Source organism: Stegodyphus dumicola, chromosome 11, assembly GCF_044657685.1.
Source record: "Stegodyphus dumicola isolate Sdum_Otavi_A_Nest chromosome 11, ASM4465768v1".
Lineage (NCBI taxonomy): Eukaryota > Metazoa > Arthropoda > Arachnida > Araneae > Eresidae > Stegodyphus > Stegodyphus dumicola.
The window spans coordinates 19,931,526-19,951,815 of NC_140778.1; the positions used below are offsets into that span (position 1 = coordinate 19,931,526).

Below are 20,290 nucleotides of genomic sequence, written 5' to 3' on the forward strand. Positions count from 1 at the left end.
GGCCTTTGAGAACTGCATTAATACATTCCATAATAAAAAAGTATAATAATAATATAAAAAATTTACATGCATTCATAAAATGAGAGCCTCCAACATTATCTTGCATGAAGAGGGTAAAAGGAACAACTGTACAGAGGTAATTACAGGCCTCCGTTTTAGGAACCCAGTACTCCCTCGACATACACTATACTTAACATGCAATCACCCATAAATTTAACATGTATTTACCATAATTTCATATTACGTATCTGTAATAATTTCACTTATTTTTTACACCAACTTCATTTTTAGAATAGTTATAAAATTCGTATTCAAAATTCTCAACAAAATTTCAAAAACATAAAAACTAATCTTAATATCCTTCCCTATGAATAATTTAAATAGCTTAAAATTCGTCACTTAATTTGCTCACACACATTTTATGAAAAATTAGAAAAATTAATGAACAAGAATTTCAGATTTTCTCAAAACAAATTGCAGAAATTTTAACCATAGTTGAAATGAAAACTATATAATCCTCAGCATATGAAATAATTTAGTTCCTGAGCTAGATTCACATGAATGTAATAATTTTTGAGCTGTTGAAAAAGCGGAAGTGCAAATAATTTTCTGTCGCACATACTTGCAAACACAAACTCGGATAGATCTTGAACTCGCTGTAATGCTGAATTCCTAAACGGTAATTCACTGATGATTTCCTTTTCACTAGGCATTCGAACTTCTCAATTTATCGAGAGATTACTTTCAATCTGTAAACACTACACGAGATTATTTTTTGAAGCACTTGTAAAACACCACAGCAGAAGAATGATCTGTTATTTTTTTTAAACACTGAAAAAACAAACTTGATGATTCAACTTCTTTCACATTATCTTGGATTTATCACAAAACAATGATTTAAAGAGCTGAATTAAATTTTCCATTGAGGTTTCAGGCTGCAGGAAACTATCCTTACTGGCTTAATTGTCATAATAAAAGCACAAGGAAAAGAAAAGACAGAACACTGTAGATGCGTAGTTATCCTATATTGAAGAGGAAGTAATCTGATTGCGTCGTAAGCTAATGTGCTGACTTCGTAAATAAAACTTGGCAGTAGAAGCGATTTTAATTCCATTTTTATTTCCAATTGATATTTGTGGCCACAATCACTTTGCACTCTAGTCGTGCCTTTCCACAGAAGATTTACATTTTTGATATTTTTGAGATAGAAAGCAAGCCAGCGAAATTACATCTTAGCACAGTAGAGAGCAAAAGTTTTCGTTTACAAGGACAGTTTCAGTTCTTAATTATTACGTCATCAGAGTTGCGCGGACCATAGAGTGATCTAGAAATGACGCAATGCAGAGAAGTTATTACGATTTTAGAATAGAGAGGACGAATTAATGTTTATAGTTTAATCTATAATTTTGATTCATATATTTTTATCTTACATTCATACCATCATCAAAGGTGGGAAAAAGCAAGGCTCAAACCCACAATACAGTCCTTAGTACCAGCTGTATTTTCTACTTAAGCATGTTTCCTCCACACTAAGGTATATTGCAGAGAAGTAGGGTTTTCACACTTCACGTTTAGGAAAATGAAGAAGCATCTGGGCTACTCTGAAACTAGCGATAAATTTTTCTGTAAATAGTTTTTTAAAAAATACCAACTCCATTACAACACCACCCTTAGCGATGCTTGAATCCAAAATCTTTAACTCAAGAAGCTAGCGTTTTATCCACTAGGCAACAAGAGCAACTTTAAATAGATGTAGATAGATTTTAAGAAAAATTAAAATGCTGATGGATTTGAAAATCCATCAGCATTTTCTCTTAACAATCTATTGCTTTAGATTTTTCTGTAAAAACTATCAACCATATATAATTTGTGGTTGATTATTAAGGTTTATTACTGCTGATAAACTTGATAACTTTCCTTTAAATAATTTGTAAATCTATTTATTCTATTAGCATATATATATATATATATATATATATATATATATATTACCTGAAAGTTTTATTAAGCTTAGTCCATTTTACATTTTTTTTCTCTCAAGAAGAATTTTTGAAAGTGCAATCATTTAAGAACTGTGGTATAAACTGGACATTTTAAATGAGATGCCTGAAACTCGCGCGTCAAGCAGCAAAAAGTTAAGTCAATTCGCACATTCTACAGTCATCTGAAAAATGCCACCTCTGAGTTCACTTCTAATTGGTCAATGCTTTCCGCCTGAATGCGCAATCGCATTGGTGTGAACTGGGCTTAAGTGTATCATGTATTGCAGCAAATGGGTCTATCTTAAGGCCTAAGAAATAAAATCCTGGGTAAATGGAAAACATAACTCTTTTTTTTTTTTTTTTTTTTTTTTTCCACTGAAGGCTGTATAAATTTAAATTACATCTAATGTTATATCATATCATAAACCAAGAATCCCAAGATTTCTCAGCCAAATTTGAAGATTCAAGAAGTTATCGAAAGAAGTATATTGATATCAGCTAAAAATGTAATTACTGTGGATGAAAGCAATCTTTTCTTTCATCTCCTTCCTGTCTTCAAAATACCTACACTTTGAAGATCTTTAGTAGCATGGTAAAAACCTTTCACTATTTTATGCTGAGCAAATTATTAATGAAATGGAAAACTCATAAGATTGTTACAAAAACCAAGATGTTTCAAAGTTGTTTGTGATATATATGGATAAAAACATGTGGATTAAATGCAGATATATTTTCAGAATGCCTTCCGCCTGAGCGTATGATCGCATTGGTGTGAACTGGGCTTAAGTGTATCATGTATTGCAGCAAATGGGTCTATCTTAAGGCCCAAGAAATAACATCTTGGTTAAATGGAAAAGATAACTCCCCCCCCCACTGAAGGCTGTATAAATTAAAATTACATCTAATGTTATATCATATCATAAACCGAGAACTCCAAGATGTGTCAGCCAAATTTGAAGATATTGAAAGAAGTATATTGATATGAGTTAAAAATGTTATTACTGTTGATGAAAGCAATCTTTTCTTTCATTTCCTTCTTATCTTCAAAATACCTACTCTTTGAAGATTTTTAGTAGCAGGGTAAAAACCTTTCACTGTATGGCACAACTTCTGTCTCGCCTCACAGCCTCTTTTTGGCCGGCACCGTTGGAGTGAAAAGATCCCTACACAATGCTCCTGGTACGAGTCTCATGCTCTGATAACATTGTCGCCGATGCACTTTCCCGAATTGAGATAGATGATATTTCATCTACTGTGATCGATTTTCAAAAATTCGCTGCTCCACAATCAAGCGATGAAGAACTTCAACAACTCTTAGCATCAAATACATCCTCTCTAAAATTACAGAAACATTATTTTCCTCTTGAGGATATTCATCTGTATTTTGACATCCCACAAAAACATCCTTGTCCTTTTGTTCCTCAGTCTATGAGATAAACAGTTTTCAAGACTTTACATTTTTCTCTGATCCAGGTAACTCATCCTTCATCGATTTAATCGCTAAATGTTTTGTATGGCCAGGCATGAGAAAAGAAATAAAATCTTTTGTGCGGAGCTGTAATTAGAGTCAACGATCTGAAATCGCCCAACACACCAAATCTATCAGCACATTTGCTGAACCCGATGCTCGTTTTGCACACATACATATAGATTTTATATGCCCTGTACCTCCATTTGACGGAAAACAGTTTTGCATGACTATTATAGACCGGTTCACAAGATGGCTGGAAGTTATTCCAACAACAGACATGACTGCAGAAACAGCTGCTCGTGCCTTAGTACATGGCTGGATATCAAGATTTGGATGCCCAGTTACAATTACATCTGACCAGGGTAAAAATTTTGAATCTGATCTTTTTAAGAGAACTTACTCGCACACTTGGGTGCAACAGGATTCGAACCTCTGCATATCACCCACAGTCAAATGGAATTATTGAACGCTTCCATCGGCATCTCAAAAGAGCCCTTAAATGACATAATACAGTACAAACTCTTTAATCTGGACTCATCGGGACTTCAGCGATTTCGGATTATAGATCATCTTACCAGATTTAAATCTGGTAAGATGGCATGCAGAAATTATAAAATTAAAAATATGAAACCGTAATTTATGAAATAAAGAGCAATTATGATCTAAAGGGTATCAAAATTTACCAAAAAAAAAAGCTTAATATTTATTTGTTTACTTTATTAAACATTTCTTTCAATGTAAGTTTTTTAAGTTGCTTCATTTTATGTGCAAATACTTTCTCTTTAATTCTATAAACAGACATAATTTCTTGTTCTGTTACAAAGTTCCTCTGTTTAAGTCCTGTAATTGCTGTGCGGAGAATACCGACTAACTTGTCAAACGAAATTTTTTCGTTTTTACTAGCCTCTCTGTCACTTTCTCCATGCCTTTATCCATTTTTTGCAGCAATTCCACCTTTTGTTTGATGGACATCGAAACATGCTTTCGCTTTGTAGATCCTTTGGCAGTTCCAGAATCGGAAACTCTTTTTGACATAACCAAAAGTTCAAGCTTACTTTTTATAAAATTGCTCTAACAGTCTTCAAAAAATAATAAGCTGTATCCAATTAGAAGATTAAGGAACAACACAATCTGCAACATTAACTGAAATAGATAATTAGATAATTTTAGCCTAGCTTATACTGTCTGTTATACATTAAACGCACATGCGTTAAATGTATTATGTGCATGCGTGAAGATATGCGCATGCATAAATGCTACGCATGCAGAAAGTTTGTAGCTTTGAAGACCGGATTATAGATCATTTCAGGTTATGGGCATCCAGTTTAAAGACTTTGTACTGTACAGCACAATGGACTGAAACTCTTCCAGTTGTCCTCTTAGGCATATGCTCAGCTATTAAGGATGATGTCAAAGCAACATTTGCTCAACTTGTCTATGGCACACCATTAAGATTACCTTCCGATCTAGTAACGAGTGATGCCATAAATCAGACCTTAAATTCTGCATATGTAAACAGTTTACTTCAAATAATGAGAGCTTTAAATCTATTTGTACTGCCCTACGTGGTAGTCCCAAAATTTTCATCAACCCCTCATTAAAATCTTGTTCTCATATATTTTTTAAGATCTGATAAGTTAATCCTCCATTGACACCACCTTATACTAGACCTCATTTAGTCATTGACAGAAATGATAAGAAATTTATTATTGATGTAAATGGCAAATGTACTACAGTTTCAATTGATTGCGTAAAACCTGCTTACCTCCTGCCAGATGACGTTACTCATGCCTTATCTTTACCTCCAGTTTCAACTCCATTCCCGCAATGTTTTAATCAAACATCTACCACTAAAAGTGAGCGTAAAGTCCAATTTCCAAAGCATTTAGTCACAGGCTACATTTCTTGAGTAGAAACTTGTACTATAACGTTTTGTATTATGCATATGTTTCTATTGTACCTATACCATGTACAGTATATTTTTATTATAGTGTACTTTATATTCTACATTGCACTATTATATCATCATTTTCTGTGTATATTGTAAATATTTATCGTAATATGTAATCGTGACTTTGTCACTGGGACCATATTCTGCAGCCAATCAGCAAGAGGTGCAACAACACCTGTCCTGTTATGTCACAACTTCTGTCTTGCGCTGTTTGAGTGAAAAGATCACTTTGCTCCCAGTACAATTTTCATTCCTGTGTGTATAATAAAATATATTTTTATATCAATGCTGTTTCATTCAATTCTGGAGTCAGATCAACCGATACCATTCGTCAGTGGTAATCATTCTTCAAAAGCAATAGAAAATTGTATAAGCAATATATAAATTTTCTCCTACATTAAAATGCCAGTTATATATCTCACTTATTTATTTACCTTTTTTAAGTAGCCTTTTGAAAGGCATATTAACTGTACTTTAGACTAAAAATATCCGATGCGGACACCACATGACTTCCTTGTACGGAATATCAAATTATACAGATTTATTGCTGCATTTCATTTAAACTTATTTCCATGAATTTCATTAGAGATAGATTTCTCATTCAGTTAATTGAGTTCTCACTTCACGGCAAGGCAAAAATACATAAAATCTCAAAATATCTTCATTAAAGATTGAAAGATGCAGAAAAAACATAAAACACTAATTGAAAGATGCAGAAAAAACATAAAACACTGAATACGGTTAAAACAATTTAAAAAAAATTAGGGTTTAAAATTAGGGTTTCTACACAAAAACAAGCAGTTCGATTAACAGGCAAGAAGGCAGATTTTTCGGTGCACAAAGCTAAAAGTTTCTTTTGGTCCCAGTCAGCAAAAAGACGCTGAAGGTGCAGAAACTGACTTAATTCACTAGTCTGCTAAGTTTCATATGTAAACAAATATAACTGCTGTGATAAAAAAAATTAAGGCATAGCCGCACTTAAACAACATTTAAATTGTTTATGGCTCTACAACTATTGCTTGCAGATTAATTAAAGGCATAAAAACCTTAACCGGAACATAAATCGATCATTAACAACAACATAAGTCGATCATTTTTAAAGCAAAAAATTTACAATTTACCAACATATAAGAATAAAAAATACTGAGCTCATTGAGCCGAGTAACAGAGTGGGTATATATATATGTATATAACATACTTTCAGTGCAGCCGATTGCAACCAGAAAGGAACATGCACAGCTACATGTTATAGTAGTTGTATATACAAACTTTCAACATTCTGAAGCTACTTGTTTTTAAGTTATGCAAGATAGATACATAGGTACATACATACAGATGCCATGAAAAAATCTCTTCTGAATCCAGTTTAAATCAGTTTTATAATTCGTTTGGGGAAAAAAGAGTCCTTTATTTATCCTTTCATAGAGATGTCACATGAAAACATCGTTAAATTGCATTTGATAGTGGTCAAAATGGATATTTTCGTTGAAATATCATACCTGGAATTTTGCGTGATTACAGTATTTCCTTTAATTCATACAAGGAAGTAAAAAGTGCACCAAGCTAAATTTTTTATTTTTCTATATATTTCTGAGTGAAATTTACAAAATTTGATATAATTTGAGTCATAAGATTGAAGTATTGGAAAAAATTGGCATGCCATTTCAGAAAAAGGTCAGATTTTATGTCAAAATAATTATCTTAGAAAAGTGCTGTAAATAAATTTAATATATATCCTATGCTGTGCTTTCAAGACATTTAAAAAGCAAGTTGAATTTCTGCAATCAGCTGAGGAGAACGGGAGATTTAGAACTGTCGCCTCTTTTTCGGTTTGTTGTACATGCCAATATATATATATATATATTTTTATTTTTTTGCATTGCGAGTGATATTGGGTAATATCTATATATCTGTCTCTACAAGTGTGCCCTATAATCGGGAATAACAAGATTTTTAAATCTGGAAATTTGCATGACTATTTGTACGCTGAATAAACGTGAAGCAGTATGAGGTTGTGCTCATCTTGCCTCCATGTATGTCACAAATCCAGTTCATTCCTTTCTTCCAGGTGATGCATAATTTTCATAACATGCCAGCATAATGCTGACTTCTTACTTTGATAAATGAGTCATATATTCAGAATTCGATAGTTCAGTGTTTGGTAGAAATAATCACAATTCAAAATTTACAAAATGAAATTTCTGTAAATAATTTTATTTCATGCAGTTGTATGTTGAATGCAGTAAACTTACTGAGCTACACATTTTTGAAAGTGTTGCTAATTTTTTATGCTTTTGATGAAATTTGGAGTGTTAATTCATTAATTTACTGTAAATAATGAAAGTTTCAAACATTTTCTCTAAGATGTTTATAAAACTTTTTGTGGGTTTGTATTTAATGTATATTTAATTTCATAATCAAATCAATTTCTTCAGGTTTTCCAAAATCCTTTGCAGTAAACTTACTGAGCTGCAAGTTTTCGAAAATATTGCTGCTTTTTGAATAATTCTGTATCTGTAAAAATTTTTAGTGTTAGTTAATTTATTGTAAATAACTTACTTTTCTAAAATTTAAATTATTTTCTCTAAATTGTTAATAAAAAATTTTGTGAGTGTGTATTTAATGTATAATTTTATAATCAAATCAATTTCTTGAAATTTTCTGAAATCCATTCATTTTTAAGCTATTATGCAGGGTGTCACAAAATAATGTGTACTCTTACAGTAGAATATCCCACTAATTAAAGCAGTAAGTGTACAGTTTTTTGTGATCTTGTTTTGTGTACTTTAAGATGTAAATACTTGAATCACTACCTTCCTGTGCAAAACATTGAGGTAGAATAGAGCCACATACCAAATGTATTTTTTCTAATGATATAGCATCAGAAGTCTGTTCAGTTTTCTCTCTTGTTGTCCATTATTTATGATTTTGGGCTCTTGTCAATTCTTCAAAGAATAAATTCAAGAGGGATTAAGTCCGCAGTTTCAGGTGGAGACTGCAGCACTTCGTAGTCATTGTATCCATCTCTGAGAGAAAGTGCAATTGAAAAATCCCTCACATCGATATGAAAATAGAGTGGCGCCTTGTGCTGCTGAGGGTAGTACTTATTTTTATTTCCAAGAAGCTCCCTAAGACCAAAAGAGATTATGTGCAACATTTCTAGAATCTAGGTAAGAGTCACCTATGACTGTGTCTTCTATGTCCAGTGAATGTGACAGCCTTTTTAAAGATGGTTTCTCTGCCACATTTTTTGAATCAAAAAACTGTATTCCTATATACTTTTATTATTGATATATTTTTTAAAAGTGTTTGTACATTATTTTGAGACACCCTGTATAATGGTTGATTTTGAATGGCATTCAAAGTAAAGCATATTCTCTTTATGCTTCAGTATCAAACTCAAAATTATTTTGCATTCAGCATAAATAAAATAGACTGTATTTCATATTCATCTTTATCAGTTTTTTTCACTTTTATAGTAATGTATTTTAATTAATGTAATTATGTCTTTGAAGGTGACATCAAAAGTGGTGAAAGAATGCTTGACTGGATGCTTACTCAGAAAGATCCAAGTGCAGATGTTATTGAGGAAATGGAAGGCGATGATTTGCGGAATTTGATAGAGACTGCTGACCATTTAGCTGTCTTTTTCTGTATGTTCCCTGTTGTATCATTGTTTTTTTAAAATGATGTCGTGTAACACAATTATACAGCAGATATGTATACAAGTTGTAAAATCAGAAAATATGAAATTAATATTCATAATTCGAAAATTATATCTATTATCCATGCAAGTTTTTAATGTAATTTTTGTAGGCAAATAATAACTGTGTTGTAACCAAATCATGTTTGAATCATTCTTGCATTTTTATAATAGCTTCTTAATTTTTTAATGCTGCTTTTGTTAATTTTGCTTTATCTTCTTTTTTAGAGGTGTATGTAAAATATTTATGTATGACTTGTCATAGCTTAAATATACTCATGTGTCCAAAAAATAAGCAACAAATGCCAAAAGAAAAGGTACAGATATGAAAAAGGGAATTAAAATACAATTTACAAATGAGGTAGAGGTTTCATCGCTGAATGCTAATAGGCGCGACAAAAATTAGCCTAAAATGGTGTGATACAATCCTGCAGTCACACCAAGTCTTAAAAAGGGGCATATGGGACCTATGCATCAGTTCAGAAGCAATAATAGTTTGGTGTAATCCAAGATAACCAAAGCAGAAAGGATGAGCTGAAGACACCATTCATACGATGAAATGCATTGGAGGGATGTCAGAATGTTGCAAGCTGGTGCAAAACAATCTGCTGTTGTGAGAAAGCTGAATGTTTATCGTAGTGTCATCAATAGGCTGTTGAATTGTTACCAAAATGGATCAAAACCCTGCAGAAGACATGGGTCTGGATGGCAGAGGATTACCACAGCACAGTGGCAATCTCTTAATGTTGCTATGTGCAAGACACCATAGATCACTAATAGCATGACAGCTGGTGTTGCATCTCTCTGCTACTGCAGGACAACCCATATCTTGGCAAACTGTGTCACGTTAACTGCATGAAGGTGGACTGTATGCACCGACAACCAGTGGTTTGTGTTCTTTGTCCCCTATTGCATGTCAGAGTATAATTGAATTGCATCTGTGAACATTGCAGTGGAGCCATGTACTCTTTATGGATGAATCTCAATTTAACATCCAGAACGATTCTTGATAGGCAGTGATATAGTGAGATCCAGAAACATGCTGTCGAGCACCAAACATTATTGAGGGATATTGTTACAGAGCAGGTGGTTTACTTGTATGGGCTGGGATATCAACAATCGGCCACATCGACCTCTGCATGATTGCTGGTGGGTTCAATCACTGCCTTCCGATGTTGCAACGAAATTCTACACCTTCTTGTACATCCTTTTATCACCTTGATGGGTACCGACGTAAGTATTTATGGATGATAATGCCCGTCTGCATAGAGCTCCAGGGGGTAGTGTGAAGTTATCTGGAGAGTGAAACTATTTCACATCTACTGTGGCCTGCTAGATCACTGGATCTGAATCCCATAAAGCATGTGTGGAACATGTTGGGAGAACGCATAGCGGGCCGCAGTATACTGCCAGGCACCCTCCATGAGCTCTGACATGCATTATTACAGGAGGGGGCACTACTGCCACAACCATCCATCAGTGACATTATTACCAGATTGCCTTGCCATTGTCATGCATGCATTTCAGCTAGAAGGTATGATATCCATTATTAGCATGCACATTCCATTGCTCATTCTTTCAACCCATTTGGTCTTTCTCGATGTGTTGGTCATAATACATGTGTTTCTATGTCTTTGCTTTGTAGTCTAGTAATGCCACACCACTCTCTTGGATCAATTACACGCATGCCCATTAAACAGTTTTTGTTTTATTTCGTGCTTCGCCCTTGTTGCTTATTTTTAAAGCATGAGTATAAGTGAAAATGATTTTGTTATAACTATTCAATTACTTTTCCTGCATCAGTGCATCTATATTTAACTAATTTAAATTCAAGATAAAAATTGTTAAGTATTTCTCTATTCTTAAAGCCAGCAGTTTCTTTCTAAATTTATTTCCCCTCTCTCTGTGTGTGTGTTTGTGTGCATTTGCTTGCTTTTAAAAGATTTAAAAATTAATTTAATAAAATATTTTTCGTATTTAAGTTGTTAGATCAAAATAAATACAAACATAAAAAATTGAAGAATGTATATAGGAATATGAAGCCTAAATCCCTTCATAAATTAAAATTTATTCTTAGGAATTAAATTTCCTTTGGTGTAATATTATGAATAAAGTACTAAATTCTTTCTAAGTTAGTCCTAATAAAATTAGTCATTAAAAATTAGTCCTAGTAAATTCTAAGTTAGTCCATACAAAGCTTTATAAAGTAATTTTATTATTTTATAAAATTTGATTGAATATTTTGTATGAACTTATTTGGTTAATATAAGAATATAAATATTTTGTATGAACTTATTTAAATATAAGAATATGTTAAGTGTGGTTGAACACTAGTGTGAGATTTTCAGAAGCCATTCCAAGAGAATCTGTTAAATGTTAATTATTCATTCCTTTTTTAAAAGCTATACATTTCTTTAAAATATTTTATGTCATTTTTGTTTTAATTCCAGATGATAAAAATTTGTGTTCTAATTGTGACAATGAAAATATTGGTAAGTATCTTTTTGCTTCCCTTTTTTATATATGTCATTAGGATTAGCTCAAAGGGAAAGTAATATGCTTATGGGAAAAAGTACTCGATTTAATTTATTATTGGCATTTAAATGTAAGCAAATTTACATAATTCAGGCTAGTTTACATCAAAATTAAGTCTTATTATCTGCATAGCATGCACTCAAGTAAAGTCAGTGTAATTTATCTCTGCAGTACATGTTAGCACAGTTTATGTGAGTTCATTTGATGCTAAATTCTGGATACGCATTCAGAAAAAAGAGTTTTATCTATGTAAATTTGCATGTTAAATATGTATTATAAATTGCACAGCAATGTAGTAGAAGTCTTATTAAGTTAGGGTAGAAAGTATTGTATTGAAATGTATTTGTCATTTAACTAGTATGTTGAAAATGTGCATAAATGGTAAAATTAGTTCCTGTAAACCCTTAAATAAAAATTAATCATGTACTAACAGTTTTCATGTATTGTAAACTGTTCTTTTCAAAATTTTCAATACATGGAAATTATTAATAATTTCAGTTTAAGGTAAAATACTCTGAATGTTTTCTCTGAAAATTATGAAGTTGTTGACACACATTTGTGGGTAAATGAAAGAATTCTAAAATGTTACGCTTCTGTGCTTGGGGTTTACTGCACTATACTATACAAAATTAATCAATAGAATGTTAATGAGCCATAATTTGAATCATAAACACTATGAAATAAAGAAAATTTTTCAAACAAACCTTTTTTTTTTTTTTTTATGTTTCCACATCTTGTGCATAATTTTAAATGAAAGAAACATATTACAACAGCACTAGCACTTTCAGTCCAATATCAATTTTCATAACATACTTTTTATTGGCATATCATACTTCTGCTTTTTGTGTTATCAGCAATTTTCTGTCAATTTATTTCATTTTTACACATCAGAATTTCAGAATTGCATAGTGTTCCTTAATAAATCAGTTTTAAATATGCAAGGACGGTTTTTGTTGTAAACTATGCAGGGTTTGCATAATTTTTAAATATTTTTTAACTATGCAAGGTTGTTATTCATTTGTTTTAACTGTGCAACTTGTTTTTAAGTGTCTGCTTCAGTTGATGATTTAGATCTATCAGACAGATCATTGTTAGAAACCAATGAAGGAAAGTCTTCTGTCTGGATTTATTGAAGAATGATATACACACATTTTAACCAAAGAAAGACTAGTTTGATGTAAAATTCAAGTAACCTAAAAATTTGGTGCCATTGCAACCAAAAATAAATCTGGCATCTTTTTTAAAGTTAAAAATCCAATTAGAATTACAAGGCACAAGAATGCTTATAGTTTCATATTTGAAAATTATGGAAAACAGCTAGCAGATTATTTTTAAAGTGCATATGATTTAATATTTAAATGACTGTTTCTATTTCTAGCTATTTACATCTGAGACATCTTTTATACAAGAAAAATATTTTTAACCAATAGAAAAAAGCAACTATATTTTTCCTTTAAATTTATCTTTTTCAACATTTTCTAAAAATGAAATATGCAGCATTATCATTCAGTTACTAAATTTATAATCTGTGTTTTTAAAAACTAGAATAAAAGTTTAGAAGTTGTTTACAAAAATCATAGCTTTGATTCACTCAGCTTTGCACTAGAAACTAATTTGTGTGAACATAAAAGGTATTAGCATGACACTGTTGTCTCCAGTGGGATATTGTGGTTGACCATATTAAAGTCTGAACTGCTAAATTTATTGGGTTCATTATATTTATTTACATATTTATTGGGAAATAATGAGACACAAAATATTTAATTTTTTATGGATTTTTCATTTTTTGATTATTTGTTGAGATAAATTTAAAGAATTTATCGATGTTAATGGATTAACTCTTGCTAGTTATCTCAATGATCATTACATAGTTTTGCTTCAAAAAAACCATCAAGAACAAGTCTGTTTTTAATAATTTATTTGTCATGTTTCACTTCACAGTATTTAATGCTTTATAAGCAGGTTTCTTGGTGAGTTATTAAAAAAAAAAAAAAAAAATATGTCCCTGAATTCCTGGTTTTTGCTGAATAAGTTATGTAAACTAAAATTAGGCATCCAATTTCTACATAAATTTTCATTTCCTTCTAGAAGAAAGTTTAATAAAAGAGAATTCTTTAGTTTTTTTAAAAATTCAGTTAGTAATATTGTCTAAAGGTGATCTGAAAATGTATAATTTCACAGTGTCTTAAAATTTATTCTCTGTTAAATGTTTAATTTTTTGTTATAAACAGCAAATATTTTCTTCTCTGTGTTAAAGCATAATATGAATGCAATTATTTGATGTGATAATTGATTTTTGTGGCTTGTTTCCGTATATTCCTTATAGCCAGTAGTTCACAACTTATTTTGCCTTTTCCAAATCTATCTCTTTAAGTTCAAGTAATTGCATGTGTGCTTTGTTAAAGTGTTCATGTTTTCTGATGATGCTTCAGATTTTATGTTGCAGGGATTATTCAGAAATAAATAATGGAAAATTGTACTACGAATACGATGATTAAAAGCATGCAATGTTCATTTTAAACTGTTCTTGTGATATGTATTTATTTCCACTGAATATCTGGTGGAAGATTTTCATTGTTTAATTAATTGTCTTCACATTCTTACTGAATAATTATTTCTTCTTAATTTAAATTCTTAAAGCATTCTAAATGCTGTATTTTCAATTAAGATACTATGGAATGTGAAGACTGCCAAATCATTATGGATGAACTTGAAAACATAGATGATGATACTGACAGAAATGGTATTCAGTTTGTCAAGACAACTGATCTAAGTGTTGCAAAGCACTATGGAATCAAACTAACTCCTGCATTAGTTTATTATGAAAACCAAGCCCCAAGCATTTATGAAGGTATTAAAGTGCTTTTATTTACATTGTTGTAGATTTTGTCATGAATATTATGTATATGAATGTAAAACTATTTTAAAGGAGAACAGTTTCTGATGTCCTTTTTTATGATGTTGCATTGATGCCCACACCTTGGTGTCTACTGCTGGTTTCACTGTCATTTATCCACTATGCATAAATATTAACATTAGCAGATTGTGAACAACCTACCAGTCATACAATTTTGGAGGTACTTATTCCGAGTCTTCGGGCTATTACAATCTGCCTCCTATCTAATTCACTTAGATCAACAGCCATTCTCATCACTCACGAAAGTAAGTGCAAGAATGGTTATGTGAGGATGGTCATGTTTTGGTTCGTCATATAGCAGCTGCCAATTCTTCCTTTCTTTTGTCGCATGTCCTGATAGATTATAAATGTGCTTTAATTTTTAGCTTTTTTCAAGCAAAATGTTCCCTAGCAATAAATGAAATTTATTGAATTAATGAAACTTAAAATTGTATAAATTTCATTTCGAAACCTCTAATGATTTGCAATGTAATTTTTCTGATTAAAATTTGTTTGATCCAAATTATCTTCATGTACTGTAGACATCAGTAGAACTCATTATAAAGATTTAATGATTATTTATTAACATTAAGCAAAACAGTGACCTTATTGAACAAGTTTGCTGTTCCATGTAGTTTTAAATTTCACATTGGTGTGTTTTTCTTCAAACTTCAATATTTAATTTAATTTTGTTTTATGCCACTTTAATAGTACATTACAAAATTTACACACAAAATAGTATTTATGTTAATTTTTAATTTCATTTTTATCGTATTTAAGAGTATTTTGATGAACAAAAGCTTCCTTTTCCCACTCATGATTTTCTCAATATAAAAATTTAAGAAAATCACAAAATGAGTTTGGATAAAAAACATACACTTTTGAATATCTAAATATAGTTCACATCAGTAATTAATCTTTTATTTGTATACAATTAAATTTTCATAATTTAAAATTTTAATAAGCTTTATACGAATGAGGGAATATTTGATCAAATATTAATATGTTTTATATCAGAATCATATTGTAAATAGTTCAGTACCTGACATCATACATTCTAAAGTGATTTTAATTTAATCTGGAGTTTTTTTAAATAGAGTTAGCGCACAGCAGGAAAAATCCTCGACATACTCCTGGCTTTCGTTTGAGAATTTTATGGTATTTCATATTTCAAGGTTAGTAGTTATGGTAGGGACTTAACCAGACAAGTTGCTATTTAAGTCTTATTCACTGCTGGAAAGTTCAATTGGCACCAAATAATGATAGTTTTTCAGTAAGTGCCAGGTTGTCTGTTGTGACTGTGTCCATCTGTGAAACATGGTAAGTCTTGTCACTTCAACATGTTTCATATTTAACTTTTCGTTATGGATGCCTGAGATTTGAGAAATCATGAAACAGAAGATAGTTCTATAATCATAGAATATGCCTAAAACATAGAGAATGTTCTACATCTCATTCAGTCAAATTATATATCATTAAAGAAATATGCAGTGCACTGTTCAAAGTAGTACAAGTAGATAGTAAAAACGGGTAGCAGAGGTATATTTGAGGGAAACTAGATACCATTATTAGTAGCGGTGTCATTTGTGTACAGTTGCTGCAAGGAGAAGACTGATGCAGGTATGAAAATTACCTTCGGTTGACTTACTAAAATAGACGGAAAACTAAGCAGAAGTTTTGTTACTGAGGTTTTTATTAAATTGGCTACAAAAATCTTCAGTATTGAGACTGCTGTAAGGTTACATTAGTGTCAGCTAAACTTCTCAGTCATAGATAAGGCACATCTATCTGCAGTAATTCGTTTTAGCATAATTTACCATGTTAAAAACTTCCAGGATTACTTTCCCTTACCATATTACTTTGAAAGCTTGGAAGTTCATGGGCTTTCAATCTTATTTACATATACTCTTTTAAAATTTTGTAAATCTTAATGCCTGTGGTGAGGAAAACTAGGTCTTATTTACATTGCACCCAGAAAAAAACAATGAAAACATCTGTGCTGCAATTCTGCTCACCTTAATTTAAACCAATTTTTTTCAGTGTTTTTAGCTTCTCAGCTGCTGGGGAGGGGAAGCAAACGTTTCATTATTATGTATTCTTTTTCCAAAACCTGAAGAGATGTTTTTATTTGTGGCTTACTGAATACTTAATATGCATTATATGAATATTAGGAGTGACTTGTTTGCATATAATTTCAAAGGAAGGTTCTGAAATATATTTGATTTAACCATTTCCTTGCCAATATTCCAAGCTGGGGATATTTATAAAAATTATTTAAATGATTTATCTTTCAAATTTTATGTAACAGCTCATTTATTTCATTTCCTATTTAAACAGAATTCGTTTTAAAATATTTTTTTTTCCAACCAAAAAGTACTATCTTTGTGTTAATGTGAATAGATGCTTTTCGGCGTGTATGATTTCTTTTTAATTTTTTGATATGGAAACTATAAAAAGAATTTATTTGAATCAAAAATTCATTATAAAATTACTTAATAATTATTTAATGACAGAGGTTAAGAATCTGTCATCAGAAAAATAGTATATGTGATCTAGATATAGTTGTTCCCGATTATAACAGTAGGAAAATAACTGTGCGGAATTACCGTATTTGATGGCATATTAAGACGCACTTTTTTTCCTAAATTTGGTCTCAGAAAAGTTACCTGCGTCTTATATGTGAAGGACACAGGATAACTTTCAATACTGAATGTTATTTTAAGCTCGGATAAAGGTCTAGACACACATAACTTTTTCTACTTCTGCCATAATTATTTTGCACATGCGTGAAATATCTGTCACCAAAAGCGCCGAAGCTCGAAGCTGATGTCGAAGTTCGAAGGTTACATTACGTCTGTGGAGCCTTTCCTTCTTTACATAGACTTTGTTTGACTCAGCCAACACACATGTCGGTATCAGTGCTACTCTGTATAAACGTGTCGGTATCGGTTCTTAAAACTATTTGTTTTAAAAAAATACCCTGGAAAATATGACTACAGGAAATAAGAGATTAAGCTATACAATTCAGTATAAACTAGGACTGTTAAACTATGCCAAAGTGCATGGAAACAGAGCAGCAGCAAGGTATTTCGGTCCACCACCTACCGGAAAAATGATTCGTACTTGGCGACTGCAGGAAGATCAACTGAAGACTGCTGAAAAACATAACCTTCTATGCCCAGCTCCATCTTGTCCTGAACTTGAAAATGCCCTAAAAATGTGGGTGATAGATAAGAGGAAATCTGGGATAAGTGTTTCAACCAAAATGATAATCAGTGAGGACAAAGGATTTGCAGAAAAACATGGGAATCAGAACTTTTCAGGGTCTGAGGGCTAGTGCTACAGGTTCATGAAAAGGCAAGGCTTATCAATGCGCACAAAAACAACAGTTGCACAGAAAATGCCAGCAGATTATGAAGAAAAAATACTAGCATTTCATAGGTTTGTTATAAATGCACGCAAGAAAACTTTTTTCGAGCTCGGTCAAATAGGAAATATGTATGAAATTCCACTCACATTTGATGTACCATCCAACAAGACTGTGAGTATTAAAGGGTCTAAATCAATAACCAAAACAACCACAGGTCATGAAATTACCCGATATATGGTAGTTCTAACATGTTGTGCTGATGGCACAAAACTACCGCCGTTTTTCATATTCAAAAGAAAAACTCGTTGAAAGAAAAACTTCCAATGGGTGTAATTGTTAATGTTCATCCGAAAGGCTGGATGGACGAAGCTGGAATGAAACTGTGGTTACAGAACGTATTGGCGAGGCGACCTGGTGGACTCTTAAGAAAACCCTCTCTTTTGGTTTTGGATCAGTTTAGCGTCCATAGAACTAAAACCATAAAGAATAAAGCGAGAGAACTAAAAACCCAGATAGCTGTCTTTCCTGGTGGACTGACTAGCCAATTGCAGCCTTTAGATGTATTGGTGAATAAGCCATTTAAGGAAAAAGTGAGAGAACAATGGAACAAGTGGATAGGAGAGCCACATCACGTCCTCACACCCTCGAGTAGAATGGAGCGGCCCTCTATTTCACAAGTGTGTGAGTGGGTAAAAAGATCTTGGGAGAACATAAAAGTTGAAGTAATTGTTAAGTCCTTTAAGAAGTGCGGAATCAGTAATGCTCTTGACGGAACAGAAGACGACACATTATTCGAAGAAAGTGATACTAGCGATGACGGAAACAGTAGTGATGATGATATTCTCGTTTTGGATCATGATGATAGTGAAAAGGATTTTTATGGTTTTGAAAGTGATTAAAGTCTAATTTCATGATAGGCAACGTTTTCCTTGAATCTGTGTTTTTTGTTGTTTCTGTTTTATTTTGTATTATGTTTGATTGCTTGCCGTTCATTCATTTATTGATTATTGAAATTTACATATCATGTTCAAAATAGCTTGCCGTTTGTTAATTTTAGTTAATAAAAATATGTTTGGTAATTGCATTCAATGATTGTTTATTTGGCTTTTACGAAACGTGAGAACTAAAAGAAACCACATTTTAAGTTATTGTGGTACCATGCTGTCGCGTGGACTATTGAAACTTTTTTTTGTTGTGTGTGGCCTTCTAAATAAGGGTGCGTCATATGCCGTCAAATACGGTACTTTCATCTGACTCCCTGGTAATAAAATTAGAAATGAAGACAAGGGTTAAAAAAACCACAGACTTTTAAGAATATAATGAATTAAGTGAAAGCGAGGAAAGCAATACAGAGGCTGTTTGCACATTTTTAGACATTTTTGCTTTGCTATGAAAAATTTCCTACGTGGAATTTTTTTTTTTTTTTTAACTGCAACTGTATTTTTTAAAGTTTAAATTATCGTCTGCTATTTGACAATTTTGTCTTCATGCAAAATGGCACTTTTAAAGAAGCAATGGTTGGAAGAGTGTGTTTGCTGTCTTTCCGAAGAAAATTATTCATATTCAGTTATTAAATATGCTGTGAAAGCCATGCTTTTTCGGTACCTAAAACAACAATATATAATATTGTCAATAAGAAAGTGACAAAAGTCAAAAGTATGGCTTCAAGGAGAAAAATTGTTCAAAATACATATCAAAGGAAAAACAGAATGTATCGAATGTTGCAAAAGTAAAATCTTTAATGTTAAAGAAAATCCGCCAAGTGAAAGGACAGTTGCAAAATCATTAAAATGCTCAGAGTCAACCAAAAAAAAAAAAAAAAAAAAAAAGATTGCAAAAAAAATGATTAATGTTGATTTGAATTTTAAAAAGGAGAGAAAAAATAATGTGCATTATCTTTCTCCGTGACATATATCGCTGAATGCAGACCGTGCTGCGGAATTCTTTATGAGAAACATATATCCGGACAAAATGGAAAAACATTGTCACAGTGTATATATAAATCACCGCAATAAAAAAGAGATCCATTTATTATCACTAAAGAGAAGAAAATCATCTTAGAACATGATTCAAAGAAGCTAAAGAATATTTTTCAAAGGGATGTATGATATCAGTTGGTTTTTATATAACTACAAATAAAAATTAAGAGAGTGCAGAGAACTCGTGACGTCAACTCTCCATATTATCACAAACATATTTTTTCCCCAATTTTCAAATATGAAATACCTTCTTTCTAGAGCCATCAATCAGCAGAACTGCATCAAGACAAAGCAAGCAGCCACACATCAAAATGCACTGTTAGTTTCCTGGACAAAATGGAACAAGAAACGTTTATCAAGGTCACAACCTTACTCATATTCCTACTAAACTTCCTGATGTATC

The 20,290-nt window shown here is 31.9% G+C and overlaps 1 protein-coding gene across 3 annotated transcripts in view; it reads left to right on the forward strand.

Moving 5' to 3' along the window:
* hlk (hulk) overlaps positions 1-20,290 on the forward strand; it is a 120,102-nt gene that overhangs the window by 72,390 nt on the left and 27,422 nt on the right. For all 3 annotated transcript variants that reach the window (XM_085826550.1, XM_085826551.1, XM_085826552.1), the window contains 3 exons: positions 8,920-9,057; positions 11,558-11,599; positions 14,311-14,493. In XM_085826550.1, coding sequence (XP_085682676.1) covers positions 8,920-9,057; positions 11,558-11,599; positions 14,311-14,493 — 363 coding nt within the window. The remainder of the gene's footprint in view (positions 1-8,919; positions 9,058-11,557; positions 11,600-14,310; positions 14,494-20,290) is intronic.